At 41.7% G+C, this 18,463-nt stretch overlaps 2 protein-coding genes across 2 annotated transcripts in view; both read left to right on the top strand.

The window, feature by feature from the left end:
• The window catches only part of cntnap1 (contactin associated protein 1), a gene marked incomplete at both ends in the record, with an annotated part of 36,171 nt that extends 19,723 nt beyond the window's left edge, over window positions 1–16,448 (top strand). Inside the window, 8 exons of the mRNA XM_080723297.1 lie at window positions 357–575; window positions 1,271–1,510; window positions 1,991–2,230; window positions 3,143–3,270; window positions 3,830–3,923; window positions 4,587–4,817; window positions 4,944–4,988; window positions 16,240–16,448. Of these exons, the coding sequence (XP_080579423.1) occupies window positions 357–575; window positions 1,271–1,510; window positions 1,991–2,230; window positions 3,143–3,270; window positions 3,830–3,923; window positions 4,587–4,817; window positions 4,944–4,988; window positions 16,240–16,448 (1,406 nt within the window). The remainder of the gene's footprint in view (window positions 1–356; window positions 576–1,270; window positions 1,511–1,990; window positions 2,231–3,142; window positions 3,271–3,829; window positions 3,924–4,586; window positions 4,818–4,943; window positions 4,989–16,239) is intronic.
• Window positions 10,090–11,199, top strand: LOC308284108 (UDP-galactose translocator-like; the record flags this gene model as incomplete). Its single annotated transcript, XM_080724645.1, has 1 exon — window positions 10,090–11,199. The coding sequence occupies one exon, from the start codon at window positions 10,090–10,092 to the stop codon at window positions 11,197–11,199; it is 1,110 nt and encodes a 369-aa protein (XP_080580771.1).
• Window positions 16,449–18,463: the final 2,015 nt, after the last annotated feature.

The raw sequence follows: 18,463 nt of genomic DNA, 5'->3' as shown, positions 1-18,463 counted from the left end.
ATTGCAATAAGAGAAAAGAAAAGGTTAGAGTTAAAATGTTTTCATTTACTTTGTTCTATCGTTTTTGCACATTTAGCGAAATCAAAATCATTAAAGTCTCCAAACGATAGAAAGGAGTAAATGAAAACATTTTAACACTCATCCTTTATTTTCTCTAATTACAATCTAAAAAATAAACCCGTGTTGTAAAAAACAAAAATTACAACATTTGTCATATCCAAAAATACAAATACACAAGTAAAGTATATATGGTATTAAAGTCCACCACTACATTACTGTAAGTAACCGACCCTTCCAATCAAGTTTAGAATAATCTTTCTCTTTTCTTCTCCTCTTTCCTCTCTTTATTTTCCTAGCCACCCATAACCTGGTGTTTCTATTCATGGTTGGCGACGGCATCGTTAATGTCACACATATTTCACATGTGCCCCTCATCGATAACGAGTGGCACTTTGTCCAAGCTGAGCTCAACGTGAAGGTGGCCCGGCTCAAAGTTGATTGGCAGCCGTGGACTGTCAAACGCTTCCCTGGAGAGACCTTTGTCACCATGGCTTTTACAAATCCTCTCATTGTAGGTAAGCAGTGATTCTCAACCTTTTGAATTTGAAGGACCCCCACTTTGATATGCATCAGGCCACAGAGACTCTGGTAGTGCAGCTTACCATAGCTGGGGCCCTACATGAGCTGGGGCCCTACATGAGCAAGAAAAAAACGGTTTTGACTAATGGGCTCAACTCCCAAGCTTACGCACAGAGCGGTAGACTCTACTACGCATGTGAAGGGGTCCCGTGGCCACATGAGGCTGACATGATACTCGACACGAAATGGGAGGTTACACTGGAACCCATGGTTCTCTAATTGAAGAGACTGTCTCTCCTCTACTCTACACTACTACTACTAATGAAATATGTAGAGTAGTGGAGAGTCAGTCTCAAACATGAAAGAGAACTGACCATGACACTGACCATGATACTGACCGTGATACTGACCGTGATAATGACCATGACACTGACCATGATACTGATATCATGTCAGAATCGTGTCGGTATCACTTGTGCACGGGCTTGCGCACGGTGGGAGACACTACTCTGTATGCGGGAGGGTCGCATGGACACTACTAAACATGTGATGGGGCCCTTCATCTTCATCAAACCAAACACACAAGAAGCAGTGTACTGTAAAGGGAGTGTGTGCTTGGTGAGCAACTCCATAGAAATTAATTGCCAGGGATTTCTGACTCAAGGGATTTGGTAACTCTGGTTTTACCCAGGTGCAGCCAACAAGACGCATCGACCGTTCCTGGGCTGCATGCGTGGATTACGAATGAATGGCGTGCCTCTGGATCTAGAGGGGAAAGTAAACGAAGAACAAGGCATACGGAGGAACTGTACTGGCCAGTGTCTCAACGCAACCATACCGTGTCGGAACGACGGCCAGTGCATCGACGGCTACGCCTCCTACTGGTGTGACTGTAACAACACAGCCTTCGATGGATACTACTGTCATAGAGGTCAGTTTACACATATGAAAGAGTTTTCACTTTAAAGTACATGGTCATTATTACAAGCAGAATTACACACCAGGGGTACAACAGTTAATCGAACAAATTGATGTAATGAATTATACAAAAATCACCAACAATCGATGGAGGAAATCTTTTGGAATAGGATATCCCTTTTTTCTTCAGATTAAAAATGTCAAAATAGTGACATTAGCCGATCTACAAACGTGTCGCAAAGCCTGTAGATCGGATATTGTCACTAGTTTTGTAAGTATAAAATGGTGATTAAGTGGTATATCAGACTAATCAATTTAGTAAATTATAAAAAATAAAAGAAAACTTCAAAAGATTAGCTGAAAACACAGTTTTCAAATATTTGATTAATTGAAAACATCATGGATAGAATAATCGCTAAGAAGATAATAGTAAGTAGCAGCCCTCGTAGACACCTGATTTGAACAACAACGCTCTTCCTTCCTCCCACACAAGATATTGGAGCCTACTTTGAGATCGGCTCGTGGCTGCGTTACGACATCCGGAAGAAGCCCACGACAGAGGAGGCGGCGTGGGCCCTCTGGATCGACCCCCACTACGACAACTTCAGCCTGGGCTACAACGAGACGGCTGACATGATCGAGTTGAGTTTCAGCACCGTCCACACCCCCGCTGTGTTGCTCTACATCAGCACCTTCGTCCAGGACTTCATAGCCGTCCTTCTCAACGAGAACGGTACGAGAGATCAGCTAACATAACCAAAAAGAGGAGAACATTTGGTGAAAATAGCAGATCTACAGTGGTGACAGCGTTCAGCAACGTGACACGTTGTTTTCCATTTGTACTTGTAGATCTATTTTAGGGATAGGGATGTTAAGGGAAACCATAAAGATTTTTAGAATGACCTCTATATCGTCACTGTCAGGCAGAAACCTTGTATATCCAAGTTTCAAGTTTGTATGTTTTTTCACCAAGTAAAGCCCTGCTTCATCATACAAGGCTGTTGCACACAAGTAGTGAAAACACCCGATCTACAAGCACACAACGCCGTGGATCTGCTATTTTCACTAGTTTAGTTCATTTTCAAAACAATTAATACAAAACGAAAGGTTTTAGACATACAAGGTTTCCACTCGACAACGACGATATAGTACTATATTATTTTTTGTTGTAGGTTTAACTTTTTCACGCTCACAGCCTTGAGGCAGAGCAGTCTTCTTCTGTGTGTGACACTTGCATTGCGGTAGGTTTACCCCAGTGACATCACTGGGGTAGGTCTACAAACACAAAGTGGAACGTACTTATTGCGACCGTCAGGTCGCAAGTTACTATGAAAACCTCCACCGGCTGTCTGTCTGTCCCTCCATCTGTATGTCACTTTTGGCCCTACTCTTATCTCCGGAACCGTTGCCCCTATCGATCTGATTTCTCACATGGGCCTCTTCTTGCACCACCATGAGGCCGATATTAGCAAAACACATGTCATCAACATGGATCTGTCCCATTTCCCATATTCCCTCCTGATTGGCTACGATTGCATTCTAGAGTTTGTGTATGCGACCCGTACGCTTGTCTCCCGATTAGGGAGTCTTACTGGTTCATAATTACTGTAAGCTGAGGATATCTTTGTCACCTTTCCCCTCACAGGTCAGGTAGATCTGATGTATAAACTGGGGATGATGAGCCACTCGTACAAGCTGACTACCAGAAACCTGGCAGACGGGTACCCGCACTACATCAACATCACCAGACACAACAGAACCATTAAGACACAGGTGAACGCTCAAGCTCGCACATTATTATTACACTGATTTAGTCTGATTTATACATGCTGTGTGCCAAAAATACACAGTCTACCAGCTCACAACACGTTAAGGCTGCCAAATTAATATTCGAATATTGAATATTCCTCGAATATGGAAATGATATGTACATCCGAATATGAAAATTAATATTCAAATTATTAATGTTTTGGGAGGCAATTTGCTGTTATACAGATGCATACTTTTCAAGCAGACTGGATGGTTCTTAACTTTTGTTTAAACTTTAACAAGTGCATTTTCTCCTTGTTTGACACTCAACACAGGATTTAAGAATCCCAGGGCAAAATGATACCACAGAATTATAGAATTATAATTATAGAATTATAACTTTATAATTTTTATAATTATAATTTTAACACGTTGCATCAAGTAAGAATTAAGCATGGGTCTTAAACCCTGATCAGTTTTGTATTTCATATCTATAGTTGATGATACAATTCTTAAAGCATTGTCTTAGTTTACATTGTTCTAAAGATGATTTACCATAAATATTTGTAACCCTTACCTGTAGGTTGATTATATGGAGCCCATAGTGGAAAAGATTACACTCGTGGAGGATTCCAGCTTTGATTCTCCTAAATCCATGCACCTGGGCCGAGTGATGGGTAAATGTTTTAATTTTCTTCTTTTTTCTTTTCTTTTTTTTTTAACAATATGTTTATTAGATTTTCTTTTTTTCACAGAAATTTCAACATTTCCACAAGTTTTATTTCCATTATAAATCGGATATAAAACTTGCAACAACGTCTGAACTATAATAAAGATCTTGGCGCCCCAAATCTGATTCAAAATACTTTATTTACTTTATCAATCAGTTGGTTTCCTACTCGACACCAGGTCCAAATTTCTCTGGAGAAGAGATAGAGACCACCTCAAACTACTGCAGATGTGATGGTTATATAATTGTATTAACATACTCTACAGATTGGTTGAAATAACTTTTGAAATCCTTCAAATAGGTCACATACTGTATTATAGCTTTTAATATTTCAACATTATAATACAGTGGTTCTCAAAGTGGATTCCAGGGATCTGTGGGTTCCTTTAGGTGGGTCTAAAGTGACCCATACAAGTCTGTAACTCTGAAAGTGTACAAATGGAACCAAATGAACCCTGACGGGTTCATTTGGTTCCATTTGTACACTGTCAAAGTTAAGGGGAGACCTTGAAATTTGACAGTTTGAGAAACACTGTTATAATAAATAAATCCTCGTGTCTGGCAGAGCCAATCCGTTTATAATAGCTATATTTTTCTTCCTCCCCATCAGAGGTTGGTGACATTGAGTACGTGATCCAGAAGCACAACGCTCCAGGCTTCATCGGCTGCATATCTGGGGTGAGGTACAACGTCTACGCCCCTCTAAAGGCCTTCTTCCGGCCCAACGAGACCAACCCTCCTGTGAAGGTACAAGGCATCGTCACAGAGTCCAACTGCGGGGCCTTCCCTCCCATCTACGGCTACGTCCCCTGGGAAGTGGATCCCTGGTTCACTGGCATAGGTGAGATTACCTTCTGTTATACCAGTGGTTCTCAACCTTTTCAGACTGCGACCCCCAAAATAAACATATTTTAACTGGGGACTAATTTGATTTCTAATTTGTACATTATGTATGCTTCCATTCCAGAATATTTCTATATCCACGATGACCTGGGCTTGTTTTGGATAACTGGTAAGTCTGTACCATCCATTTGTAGAGTGTGGAAGAATTATAAACAACCAAACTCAGTGTTGGCCAGAACAACTGTAAAGACTCTTCTTCTCTCTCTGACGAGAGACACACACACACACACACACACACACACACACACACACACACACACACACACACACACACACACACACACACACACACACACACACACACACACACACACACACACACACACACACACCTGACAGTTAATTCAGCAGTAAGAATGAATAAGGGGTTGATGATCATTGGAATGAACTCTCAAAAGCCAGGCGTTGGGTGTGTGATAAATCCCCTCAGACTGTAAAACCGGACCGACGTCATTTAGTCATTTCACAATGACTGAATAACCAGTGGTGTAAAGTAACTAAGTACATTTATCTAAGTACACTCCACCACTTTTCAAATTATGTTCATATAATTGGTCCTCACTCAAAAATAGTTTTTTTTTTCTCAGAGGAGGGCTGTGGGCATGTCATAAACCCATCGTCTTGTGACATCATCGATTGCCAATCCAGCTTATAGAAACTGCAGGCTTTCTATTCCTGAAAAGTCTAAATATTTTTTTCAAAGATATTGATTAAAACATTTTTTTGGAAAATGATGATGTCACAAGACGATGGATTCTGAACTTCCCACATCTCTCCTAGGAGACTTGGACTGAGTAGAAAAAAATTGTGATATTTTATCATGAACATTAGTGAGGACCTATTATATGAAGACAGGTTGAAAAGTGGTGAACTACTCCTTTAAGTACAATTTTGAGGTCATTTTGGAGTATTTCCAATTGCCAGTACAACTTTAGTTACTAGCTACTTTGTACAAAACAGACATTAACCAATTTAGCCCTGTATACAGTTCGGCCATTTGAAAATAGCAGATCTACAAGCTCACAATGCATCGCGATGCGGTGTATTGCGAGCTTGTAGATCTGCTATATTCAAAAGACTTTTCGACATTTCAAAACTTGAAATGGGACATTCTGCATAATGAGTACTTTTACTTTTGGTACTTTAAGTACATTTTGATACCAACACTTTTGTACTTTTACTCAAGTACATTTTGAACACAGGAGTTCTTCTTGTAACAAAGTATTTCAACATTGCAGTATTGATACTTTTACTTAAATAAAGAATGTGAGTATTTTCTCTGTGAATAACTTCTCCTCAGATATTGAACATTACATCCCCTTCCGTAGCCTGAATTAGGCTTCCTGATCCAGTTATGAATTATGAAATATTCCTTAATGAATCTCCCTGGGTGTATTCCTAGAGAATGCAAGTGTGTGATATTTAGCCAATTAAACCCAATATACTTTAATGACCCCCCAGAGGTGTATACTTGCTATGCTCCTATTCCCTCTACAATTAGGTCTACAATTTAGCTGTGTGTGTGTGTGTGTGTGTGTGTGTGTGTGTGTGTGTGTGTGTGTGTGTGTGTGTGTGCGCGTGTGTGTGTGTGTGTGTGTGTGTGTGTGTGTGTGTGTGTGTGTGTTTAGTCACATTTTAGTACTGTACTTAAAGGACAACTCCGCCCTAAATAACATCTAGGCTCATTTTCCTACTTATATTGATCCAAAATGACTGTCCATTTCTGCCTAATAGACCCTGTGTCTATTAGGCAGAAATGCCCCTGTTGTCCAGTTTTCCCCGGCAGAACCCAACAGCCCTCACATAGAGTGGAGCCCATAAGCCTTAACGTTTAGGCATAGTTTTACTGGGGTTAAGGTTAGGTTTAGGTAGTCGGACCACCCGGCAGCTCCGCACGGTGCAAAAGGAGCACTCCCTCGCTCTGGTTCAGCCAATCAAAAGCTTTGTGGGCGGTTTGCCTAGAGCTGTGGTGTGATTCCAAATGTACCTGGCAGTGGCACACACTAGGCATTGTAGCCTAGCCATGGCAGTTTTACTTGAACATTAACATAAGTGTAACCAGATGGAGTCACCTAGTACTCCTATCCACTGTCTTGACAACGCCACTCTCAATTACAGGGTGAGAGACCCCAGGTACATTTTATATTCAGTTAACTTTCCCCAAAAGGTACGTTTTCAGTTTAAGTGAACAATAAAGGTAGTCCTGGTAGTCCTGAGCTCCAAAATGGTTACATGCTGCCGAGACATCCCCCCCATTCAGACACTAACCTTATACCTAACCCTAACCTCTATGGAAGTGTTGCCACTCAGACAATTAGAAGTCAATGTCTGAATGGCAACATGTCTGAATGGGGAGCGGCCCCCCTCCAAAATGAATGTCTAACAAAAACATACATGCAAGTAACTTGGAGGATGTCTGCATAAATCAACCTAGAACCAGAGAGCTCTACATCATTAAAAAAGCTTACCATGCCACGAGCACAAACACAGGGCAACACGCCACCAGCAGCGTGAAGCAGGAACCAAGCAACCTGGATAAATGCAGTCTCACTCTGCCTGTCCAGATGCCATTTTGAAGGGTTAGTCCATGGGCCAGACGAGATGTCGGTATCAAAAAGGTGGCAAAGGTTATCATGCATTTTATAAAAGCTCTATATCAGTAGATTCTATTTTGGTATGATAACCCTTTCTTAGACCCAGCTAAATTGGTGTTATCAGCCGCTAGAGTTGTTGTCCCATTAACTTTACATTACAGGAAAAAAAAGCTAAAAATGAATCTGCTTTAATTAGCATAAGAGGGGTCCAACTAGGGGGTTTTCATGATGCTGAATCCATTGCAAGCATCTGTTTTGCACGAAAAACATCCGTGGGGCTAAAACGCCCCCCACAACAGTGTGAAAAGTGATGACTCATCACTAAACCATAGTCTTGTGGGACAGTTTTTAGCCCAATGAATGTTTTTTGTGCAAAACAGATGCTTGCAATGGATTCAGCATCATGAAAACCCCCTAGTTGGACCCCTCTTATGCTAATTAAAGCAGATTCATTTTTAGCTTTTTTTTCCTGTAATGTAAAGTTAATGGGACAACAACTCTAGCGGCTGATAACACCAATTTAGCTGGGTCTAAGAAAGGGTTATCATACCAAAATATAATCTACTGATATAGAGCTTTTATAAAATGCATGATAACCTTTGCCACCTTTTTGATACCGACATCTCGTCTGGCCCATGGACTAGGTGTGGTGTGGTGCCATTGCACACACCAGGTACCAGTCAGTGGGACTGCCACCCCAGACCAATCCCACGTATTACATAAGCATTGTATTGGCTACTGTATATTAAAGGACAACTTTGTTTTTTTACAACAAGGGTTCATATTTTGGATTGTAATTAGAGAAAAGAAAAAGTGAGTGTTAAAATGTTTTCATTTGCTTTCTTCTATTGTTTTATCGCGTTTACCGTTCTAAAATGTGGGGCATGCGTACGCATGGGGGCATGCGTACAAGTGGCTAAATATGTCTTTTTAGACACAATAAGCCAGCAGTTTCTTTATTGCTATTAACTCAATTACTGCCGGGCGCCGCAAGGTGCCGCTAGAGTGCCAGCCATTCTCCCGTTGACATTCACTATCACATCCGGGTCCCCAGCCTGAGCTGGCCTGGCTTTACACTGCATTGAGTGCTATGCTAGCGAGCTGGAGGAAGTTAGCTTTCAGTTAGCAATCGGCTCTGTAATTTTTTAGAAGACCGATCTAAAGTTATTCAGCCGCCAAAAAATCGTTTCTGCTGGCCTCGGAACACAATCCGGAGATAATCCGCTGTAAAGATGTGTTTTTCTATTGGAGTGGGCGGCGTGGCGCAGCCTTTTTTTCCCATTACGAGCCATGTAAACAGAATCGCGGCCTTGTGCTTGGATGGAAAATTCGACCGGGGCTACGTTGAGGCCTCCGATTATTTAATTCATTTTACTAAAGGAACCTAAAAAAATCGGTTTTGGCAATCCTTAATACGTCTTGCTGAATCAGTGTTTTTTTGGGGGGGCTCTAAACTTTTTTCTAAACCATTTTCAATGGAATAAATCATCGGGACAAGTAGAATGGCTCGTTGTGAAGCGGTGGACGAGCCAGGACCACCCACGTCGCTACTAGCAGCTCAGGGTAAGCGAAATAGATTAAAAAATTAGTATGGGAATGGAAAAAAGAACTGAAATTATTCGGTTTTAGCACAGAATGAGTTAACAGTAACACTTCTAACCCCCATAAGTCACATCCAACCATGAAAGGTTGCGTTGTATCTTGGGAATGGGCTTATTCTGTGTAAAATTACATATTTAGCAACTTGCACGCATGCCCCCAACCACTGAAATAAGAATCTCTAAAACAATAGAAAGAAGTAAATTAAATAATTTTAATATTCATCTTTTATATTCTTTATTTACAATCTAAAATATGAACCCTTGTTGTAAAAAACTAAAGTTGTCCTTTAAGATGCAATGGCATTACAGCCAAGATGGTGTTTTGTTTATTATTTTTTGAGCGGTGGTAAACCGCTCCATAGAGTGGCTGTGCGTGTGCCTGTAGCCTTTTTCCTCAGCGTTTTGCCATAGCAAAACGTGTGTGTGTAGCATAGCCTGTACATCCTAGACTCAAATCCTAGTCTGAAGACGTTATGCAAGCACGACCACCGCTCACTTCACATTGGGTGTGATTTTTTGAGAACTCAGAACTCAGTGCCTTTGACGTTTTCGTTTAACGTCCAGTGAAGCTTGGCCAATGTCCAGCTTTGCGGGACGGACATTCATACAGACAAAGCATCGCTCAAAGATTCGTCGAACGTAGAATTGATATATGGAGCTGACTGATAGATCTAAGTATGACATCTGAGGACTCTGTATTCAGGCATGGCTGACGTGGTGGGACTCCAAATATGGATATACCTCATCATGACACAAGCGTTTAACAGCAATAAAGGGATAGTCTCGATTGTCCAGGACTCAACTTCTAAATACAGATTACTGCTATTACGGTATATCTTCAACACTCTGCCTTCAAGACCCTCGACCAATTCAAACTCCCATTAGGGTTCAGCACCTTCTGTACTATCCTTATCTGGATCTTACAACCCAGATACCCCAGTGTCGTACGGGGCCCTTTTCCCAATTTCAGCCAACCAAGCAACCCGAGTAGCATTTTCCACCCGCTGTTGCCCACATGGCGAGCCAGGCGGGGGAAGAAGAGAAGATGGCAGAACGCCCCAAGGAAACCAACAGCAAGACGTTGAAATACATCAGCCTGGTGATGCTGGTGGTGCAGAATGCATCGCTCATCCTCGGCATGCGATACGTCTGCATGCAGCCCGGCGACCGTTTCCTCTCGACCTCGGCCGTGGTCATGTCAGAGATCCTCAAAGTTCTGGCCTGTCTTCTCATCATCCTCCTGCAGAAAAGATGTAATCTAAAGCAAACAGTGCTCTTCCTGTATGACAGCGTGTTTGTCCAGTACAGAGACACGCTGAAGATGGCCGTCCCTTCCCTCATCTATACGCTACAAAACAACCTGCAGTATGTCGCCATATCCAACCTGCCAGCTGCCAGCTTCCAGGTAACATACCAGCTCAAGATCCTGACCACAGCGTTATTCAGCGTGATGATGTTGAAGAGATCTCTGTCCAGAGTCCAGTGGGTTTCTCTGCTGCTCTTGTTTGCCGGGGTGGCCGTTGTACAGGTAAGCCAGGAAGGCCAGAAGGAACTGGCCTTTGATTCGTCCGGCCAGAACCAACTTGTGGGATTGGCCGCCGTGTTACTCAGCTGTTTGTCGTCAGGATTTGCGGGCGTGTACTTTGAGAAGATCCTCAAAGGAACCTCTGCCTCCCTTTGGGTCCGGAATGTCCAGATGGGACTCTTTGGCACGGCCCTCGGCTTACTGGGACTTTGGTGGAAAGACGGAGCGCAGGTCTCCGCTCGCGGTTTCTTCTTCGGTTACACTCCGATGGTGTGGATGTCCGTTCTCAATCAGGGGTTCGGGGGCCTCCTGGTGGCCGTGGTGGTGAGGTACGCTGACAACATCCTCAAAGGGTTCGCCACGTCCTTCTCCATTTTGGTTTCCGTGGTGATGTCGGTATACCTTTTCGGTTTCCAGGTAGACCTTCAGTTTTTGTGTGGCGCTGCCATGGTGATCGGAGCCATCGGCATGTACAGCATGCCTAAAACCGCTGTTGACCGCTTTTTATCTTCATGGTCGTCCTCCGCTGTGGGAGGACACAGGACAGACAGTGGATCAGATGTGGAGACTTTACACCTCAAGTCGGTCGTGGTGAAATGAGGACAAAACACCTCATTCTCGTCTTTGAGGTCCATACTGCTTGAACTCTGCTGTGAAAATGTTGATGGTTGTATTGATCTTAACTCTTTTTTTCCCCTTTTTTTTTATTGGATTTTTTTCCCATTTTAAAATACAGGACATATAGGGATACTGTACATAAAAACACAGAACAAAATACAGCAAGGCAAAACAAACCGAGAGGGGAGGTCTATGCCCGTAGACAAACAGAGAGGGGAGAGGGGTGAAAGGGATATACATTTCGGCCATTTGAAAATAGCCGATCTACAAGCTCACAAGCTCACAATGCGACACATTGTGAGCTTGTAGATTTGCTATTTTCAAAAGATGTTTGCATGTTTGGTGCGCGGCTGACTAAAAACGCAGAGAGCGTATTCTGTCCCAAAGCAGCGACGCGCCTGTCAGTCACTTCCAAAACCCTCCCCATTCCGCCTTCGACTCACCCGATTGGACAGAGGGGAAAAACCGGAGCTCCAGCATAAACGCAAGGTCGGTGTGGCGCGCAGATATCCTCCACTGACGTGAAAACGCCCCTTTCCCATTGAAATGCATTGGCGGAACATTGATTCCACTCTCATAGGTATTTTGGTGTGTGTGCACCCTAACAGCGTATATTGCAGTGTTGATACTTTTACTTAACCCATTTAGAACGGGTACACATTATTGTGTATCATTATTTTATGCTTTAACTATTGATAGCATATATCAAGCTCACAGCGAGTGCCGCGCTGCGAGCTTGTAGATCTGCTATTTTTGAAAAATCGTGAAAATTAGAATTTTGACCAGATTCTATAAGTGTCTTTTGAATCCTTCTAAGGTTTTTTGAAAAACCTATGTTTCTATGTCAGCAATCTGGCCAGCCATCGTCAAAGAAAAGGTCCTTTTCACTTAACTGGAGCTCAGTTAGTCTGTTCTTGAGAGACTACTATGTCAGTGGTTCTCAAACCTTTTCATGTGAAGGACCCCCAAAATTATATGTATTTGGACACAGACCCCCATTCAACATATTTAGTTCCATGCAGGGACCTCCCAGAAGCAACATTTTAGTTACAAACGTTAATACATATATTCAAAGATTTGCACACATTTTCACGACTTTTTCAAAAATAGCAGATCTACAAGCTCGCAGCGCGGCACTAGGTGCCGCGCTGTGAGCTTGTAGGTCTGCTGTTTTTCACTGGTTAAAGCATTCAATAATTCTAGGCCTGAGTGAAAGATCCAAGTACTTTTTTCCACCACTGGGTGCATTATTACCAGAGCAGGACATCCAGCATGCTGTTGAGCATGAAAGCCAGAGGTCTGAGGATTAGAGTAGAGTCTCTACTCCATCCCTGTCTGAGATCCTCCTTACTGGAGCAGCGTTAAGCTTGAGGCTGCCAAATCCATAATGGATTTCATGTTGGTATTTGAACGCAGTCTTCCAAGACAGAATTCCCAAGCACTGGGTCGGGACCCGTTTGTGGATCGCGGACAGTGGTGTAAAGTAACTAAGTACATTTACTTAAGTAATGTACTTGAGCTATTTGTACTTAACTTGAGTATTTTCAATTTTCAATACTTTTACTTCTACTCCACTACATCTCGGATCCAAATATTGTACTTTTACTCCACTACAATTTTTGAAAACTTTAGTTACTAATTACTTTGCAGATAAAAATTAGAATAGGCTATTATAAAAAAATGCATGGACCACTTTAGCCCCATTTTATACCTTGGCTATTTGAAAATAGCCGATCTACAAGCTCACAACGCGTCGCATCGCGTTGTGAGCTTGTAGATCTGCTATTTTCAAACATTTAGTACTTTTACTTTTGGTACTTTAAGTACATTTTGATGCCAATACTTTCATACTTTTACTCAAGTACATTTTGAATTCTGGACTTTTACTTGTAACAGAGTACATCTACAGTGCAGTATTGATACTTTTACGTACAACATGTGAGTACTTTTTCCACCACTGGTCGCGGACACATTTTTATAGGTCCCTGAATTTTTTTGTTTCCTACATTTTGTTTTAAATTATCACTGTGATGCCAGGGGAACCAAATCCCTTTTATGCCCATATATGGAGATATGGAGTTCCCTGTAATGCCAGGGGAACCAAATCCCTTTTATGCCCATATCTGTGAATATCTATGGGTACCAGGGGTCTCCATATACGGGTAAACTGGTCCGATATACATCACTGGCCAGATGGCCAAGGCATGGCGCGACCTCAAGGTCGCTTTTCGCCCTTAGCGTCTTAAAGTTTATTTTTTGGGGGATTTTATGCCTTTATTGATAGGACAGTAGACTGGCAGGAAATGCGGGGAGAGATGGGGAGTGGCGACGAACCGGCGACGCCACCAGGCATCCATGCCTACGTGGCAATGCCTAAGTGGTATGCGCCTGGACCAGTAGGCCAGCAGGCGCCCGCCCTTAGGCGTCTTAAAAGGTAGTAACACACTCTGCCTTACAGATACAGTAGGCTAAAATAACATTGAATTCATTCAAATAGATACCAGATTGCAGCTTTAATTTATACTCCCATCCCATCGTGCAGTGGTGTCACTTGCCGGTGAGGACCAATCTTGTCAGCAAGCGTCCCTGTCGTGCCCCCACCTATTACCCCAACCCCATTTAGTATTCAGCTCTGATAAATGCTTTAGCGTACTGAAGAGGTATTAAGATGATGCAGAACATCAGCATGTCATTAGCGATAACAGTGCAGACAATGACCTCCCTCTGGTTATCACCCATCAGCCATGGTTCATAAGCTGCTCATAACAATATGCTGCCACTGGAGAAACGGCATCTCTTGTATCACAGAGGAGGCCTATGAGGTGAAATGTTATGCTGTACACAGATCACAGACAACCTAGGCTATTATTATAGATGGGAGGCTATTATTGTAGATTTAAGGGCAGCTATTCACATCTAGACAGTTGTCTAGATGTGCCGGTAGTTGTACTCTATCAAAATGTGATTAAAGTACCAAAAATTTAAAGTACTCATTATGCAGAAGGTCCCATTTCACAAGTTTTCAAATGTATACAAATCTTTTGAAAATAGCAGATCTACAAGCTCAAAATGCACATTGTGAGCTTGTAGATCGTCTGTTTTCAAATGGACGAAATGTTTATAAGGCTGAAGTGGGTATATGTTTTGTAAATAATAATACTCAAAAGTAAATCATTTTCAAATATTTGTAGTGGATTAAAAGTAAAATATTTGCCTCTGAGATAGTGGTAGTGGAGTAGAAGTAAACTGGAAATTGGAAATACTCAACTAAAGTACAAATACCTCAAAATTGTACTAGTTACTTTACACCACTGCATCTAGCTAAAATTATGAATGATTGTCAATCTCCATTATGCTGTAGTCAAGATGTAAGCAGTACAAAGTAAAAGGGCTATAGCCTATCTACAGTGTATGTTCTCTACACAAGATGCTCTACAGCAGAAAGTCACCCGTTTGGCTGAAAATGAGGCAAATCCATCTTGTTGCTTGCTGCTTCCGCAGCAGCAAGGACACAGGTGGCAAATTGGTCCATTGGTTGAAGGAACACTAGAAACCAGTGGTTCTCAAAAGGTCTGGGGACCCCACAAGGGTCCTTGATGAGGTCCCCAGCTAAATGTGTTAATATACTGTAGCATCAAAAAACACTTTAACCCCACTTTTGGCAATTTGAAAATAGCCGATCTACAAGCTCACAACGAGCTGGCTCAATTTATTTTCAGATGGGGGTCAAATACATACTGTAATTAAACCATGTACTTTGCAATATATGATATAACTAAAAAATAAACAAATTCGTCATTCAATTCAGAACAGATTATCAATCAGTGCATAGATTTCCAATGTATTAATTATCGGAAAACTAGGCAACCCTGATCTTTTGTCCCTTCTTCAAACCATAAAATGAATGTTCCTTTAAAGTTCCTTGTATGATTCCAATGAAAATAAGGTACATTCCAAAGTATAGTATTAGTAGTCTTCAACAAAAACTGAACATCTTTTGTCTGTCCAAAAATCAAGTAGGCCTAATCCCCAAAGGGTCTGATTTGTTTAAAGTTTTGAAGGTTGAACTTAATTGTGTTTGCAACCTTTTTTACATGTTTTTTAAAGGTTAGGGTTGAGTCTAGTATGACCCCGAGGTACTTGAACTCTGACACAAGTTCAAGTTCCTCCCCACCCAAACACATTTGATGACTCCATCACGACTGGTCTTTTGGAAAAAGCCATGCAGACGGTCTTTTTTGTGTTCAGGAGCAGGCATGAATCTGTAAGCCAGCCCTGAACGCTAGTCAGAACAGAAGTTAAAACCGCTGACACCTCTGCGAAGCTTTTGCCATGGGTTAGTATGACAGCATCGTCTGGCTGGCAGCTCCTGGTGTCTTTGGCAGTGTTCGGCAAGTCTCATTCTCCTGGCTGCTATTTTATCGCTCACCCTTGATATTCCATCATACAGATTCTTGTTGGAAACATATGAATAGTAATGCATTGCATAAAAAGAAAACCAACCTCTATGTCAGGAGGCTCCACAAGAAAGGAATCTCCTGAACAAAACAAAACAAAACACACATTTTTGTCTTCTTAACCAATACATTCCCTTTGTTATCACCAAAGTATGTTATGTGTCTTTCAATACCCATACCTGGACATGAACATTTATGTGGCAGAGTGTCACAAAGTCAGCCAGGTGGTCTTCGCTCTTCTCTCCTTGTGTACATTAAAAGCTTCAATGTTCATTTTTGCAGAGATGAGATAAGATATAATAAACTTTTATTCTCCCCATAAATAGTATTTCCACATCCTGCATTTCCACATAAGAGAAAGTACATAATAGTATTATTAACAGCATAATAGTACTTTGATACACATACTACAATTCATATGCACGCGCCTGCTGACAATGACATATGGCACTATCCTCATGGCCCACATGTTGCACAAGCGTTATACATTACATGTTGCAGAAGTGGTGACACATTGCACCTCCCTTACGTCTATGTTGTTAACAGAGTGTGTTTTGTGCTTCAGTCATAGTCATCTTGGCGGCGATGCTGCTCTTCGGAGGCCTGTACAGCATCTACATCTACGTGTACCAACAGAAGGGCAGTTACCACACCAACGAGCCCAAACATCTTTCCCATCTGGAGTCCCCCAGCAGTGCCAGACCGCTGACCGACACGCTGAGGAAAGAAAAACGCAACCTTCCGGAAATCGAGGACGACTTCCTGAGTCAATAGCATCCCAGGACCTATGGGGAATGGGGCAGAGTTTTGAGTATGGGAGGGACTGGCGCTTACAACTACCACGATTACCTGTCTTATGTTTTGTAATTCCTTCAAACTTTCGTTCTCTCTCTTTTTCTCTTGGTTTGTTTTAATTTTCCCACGCCAATGGGATATATGATGATGCCTGGTGCTCTCCATAGTGTTATGCTAGGTTCTGGTTTAGCTAGGTTCAACGTTCAAATCAAGCCCCCTATAATGTGAGTAAGTTAACAAGTCTCACACTCTACAGCAGGGTGACATACTAAAGTGCCTCGGAGCAAGCTTGATCAGAATTTACCACAATAGCTTATTCCAGTGGTCTGGACACTGTGGGAATGGGATTTAATGTGAAGTTTAATTATTACTGCGATTTCCATTGACGTATTCAAGAGTCTTTCATTTCTTGTTTCTCTCGTCTTTGGCCAAAAATACAGTGAAAACCTAAACCTAAAATTGCAGGTGAAGCTACCAACACGTTGCTGCATACATGATGTATGGTATTATCTTGATGACAATCTCTCCTTGAGCCATTTGCGACACCATAGCTCGCTCACCCTCTTTGAATTGAACAACAAGTGAGAACTATTCTGAAAGCTGGTAAAATAATCCAGAAACATGGAAAAGACAAAAAAAAAAAAACATAGCAACAAGCAAACAACGCTGATATTCATAAATAAGCAAATTTTCTTCCCTGCTTTTGAACCAACTGAAGAAAGAACAACCCTGACAAGCATGGAGCTTTGATATGTGAAACTATGAGATGACATACAGTATATAAATATACATTTAAAGACCAAGGAAAGTATGTATGCTTATACAGTACTTGTTGTATTGCAGCCTATGACTTTTTATCACCCATATAAAAATTATAATGGTTCAGAATTGCCATAGTTTGAATAGATAAGCAGCTTTGCCAAATAGGGTATTCAATGTCCTCAACTGTGGGGCTTTACACATGAATGTGTGATTACATGAGGATCTTCTGAATGGTCAGTGAGATAGGGGGATAGGGGACATGACATACAGTTGACTTGGTGCAGACACAAATCCAGAGTTCAAAGACGTACAGTAGAAGGTCTTGTTTAGAGTCTGTATTATTTCCAGTTGCTTACGTTATGGACATGCTGCCAAAGAGCTGGTTGCTACAGTACAGTCAGAGTCTGGCATCTCTGAACACCTTCATTCGATGGTGGACAAAGGAGTGAGACTTACCACAGTTCTATCAATTACATCCGAAACAAGCATCTTTTAAGGGTGAATTTGCTCAAATCAGACCATTTTAAAAAGCAAGCAAACATGTACTATACACATACACACACACACACACACTGGGCGGTGGGCACAGACACTGTACAGAAGACCACAAGAGTGTAAATGTATTTCTCTCAACAAACCGCTACACTGCTGCTGTAATTTTGCATCCGCTACGGGACAGTGGTGCAATGTCATTGCTTCTTTAGCTGCTTTCATCTGAGAGAGTGGAACCCTAGCTCTCTCTGGTCCACTGAAGGTTCCCTTTGCAAAAAGGTGAAACTGCAATAGTGGTGTGTAAAGCTTAGAGCTATCATCACCTACAGTAACGCTCTTTGATGTTAAGACACTACTTTATAGTTGGGAAGAAAAAAAAAAAGAGAAACCATTTGCCTAATAATTAGCTATGCATATCTTAGAGCATGAATACCGCACTTTGAATTGACATGCAATAATATCAGCTTTTCTCCAGCATTATCCATCAATGATGTTATGTGTTCATTTCATCTGCAGAGACTTATAAGAGACCCATTTATACTTTGTTGTATGACGGAATATAGAGGATATTTGATCTACAAGCTCAAAGCACGTTGTGTGTGACGAGACTGTAGTGTAGATCTGCTATTTGCTGTCATATGACAGAGCATAAATTAGGCATTACTGTCATAGTGATTAGAATGTAATGTAACAAACATGTGAACAAGGTGTTTATTGGTGTTTACTTTTATATTCTTATG

Source organism: Nannobrachium achirus, assembly GCF_963921795.1.
Source record: "Nannobrachium achirus genome assembly, chromosome: 4".
In the NCBI taxonomy this organism is placed as follows: domain Eukaryota; kingdom Metazoa; phylum Chordata; class Actinopteri; order Myctophiformes; family Myctophidae; genus Nannobrachium; species Nannobrachium achirus.
This window is presented reverse-complemented; position numbering and strand designations above follow the sequence as displayed.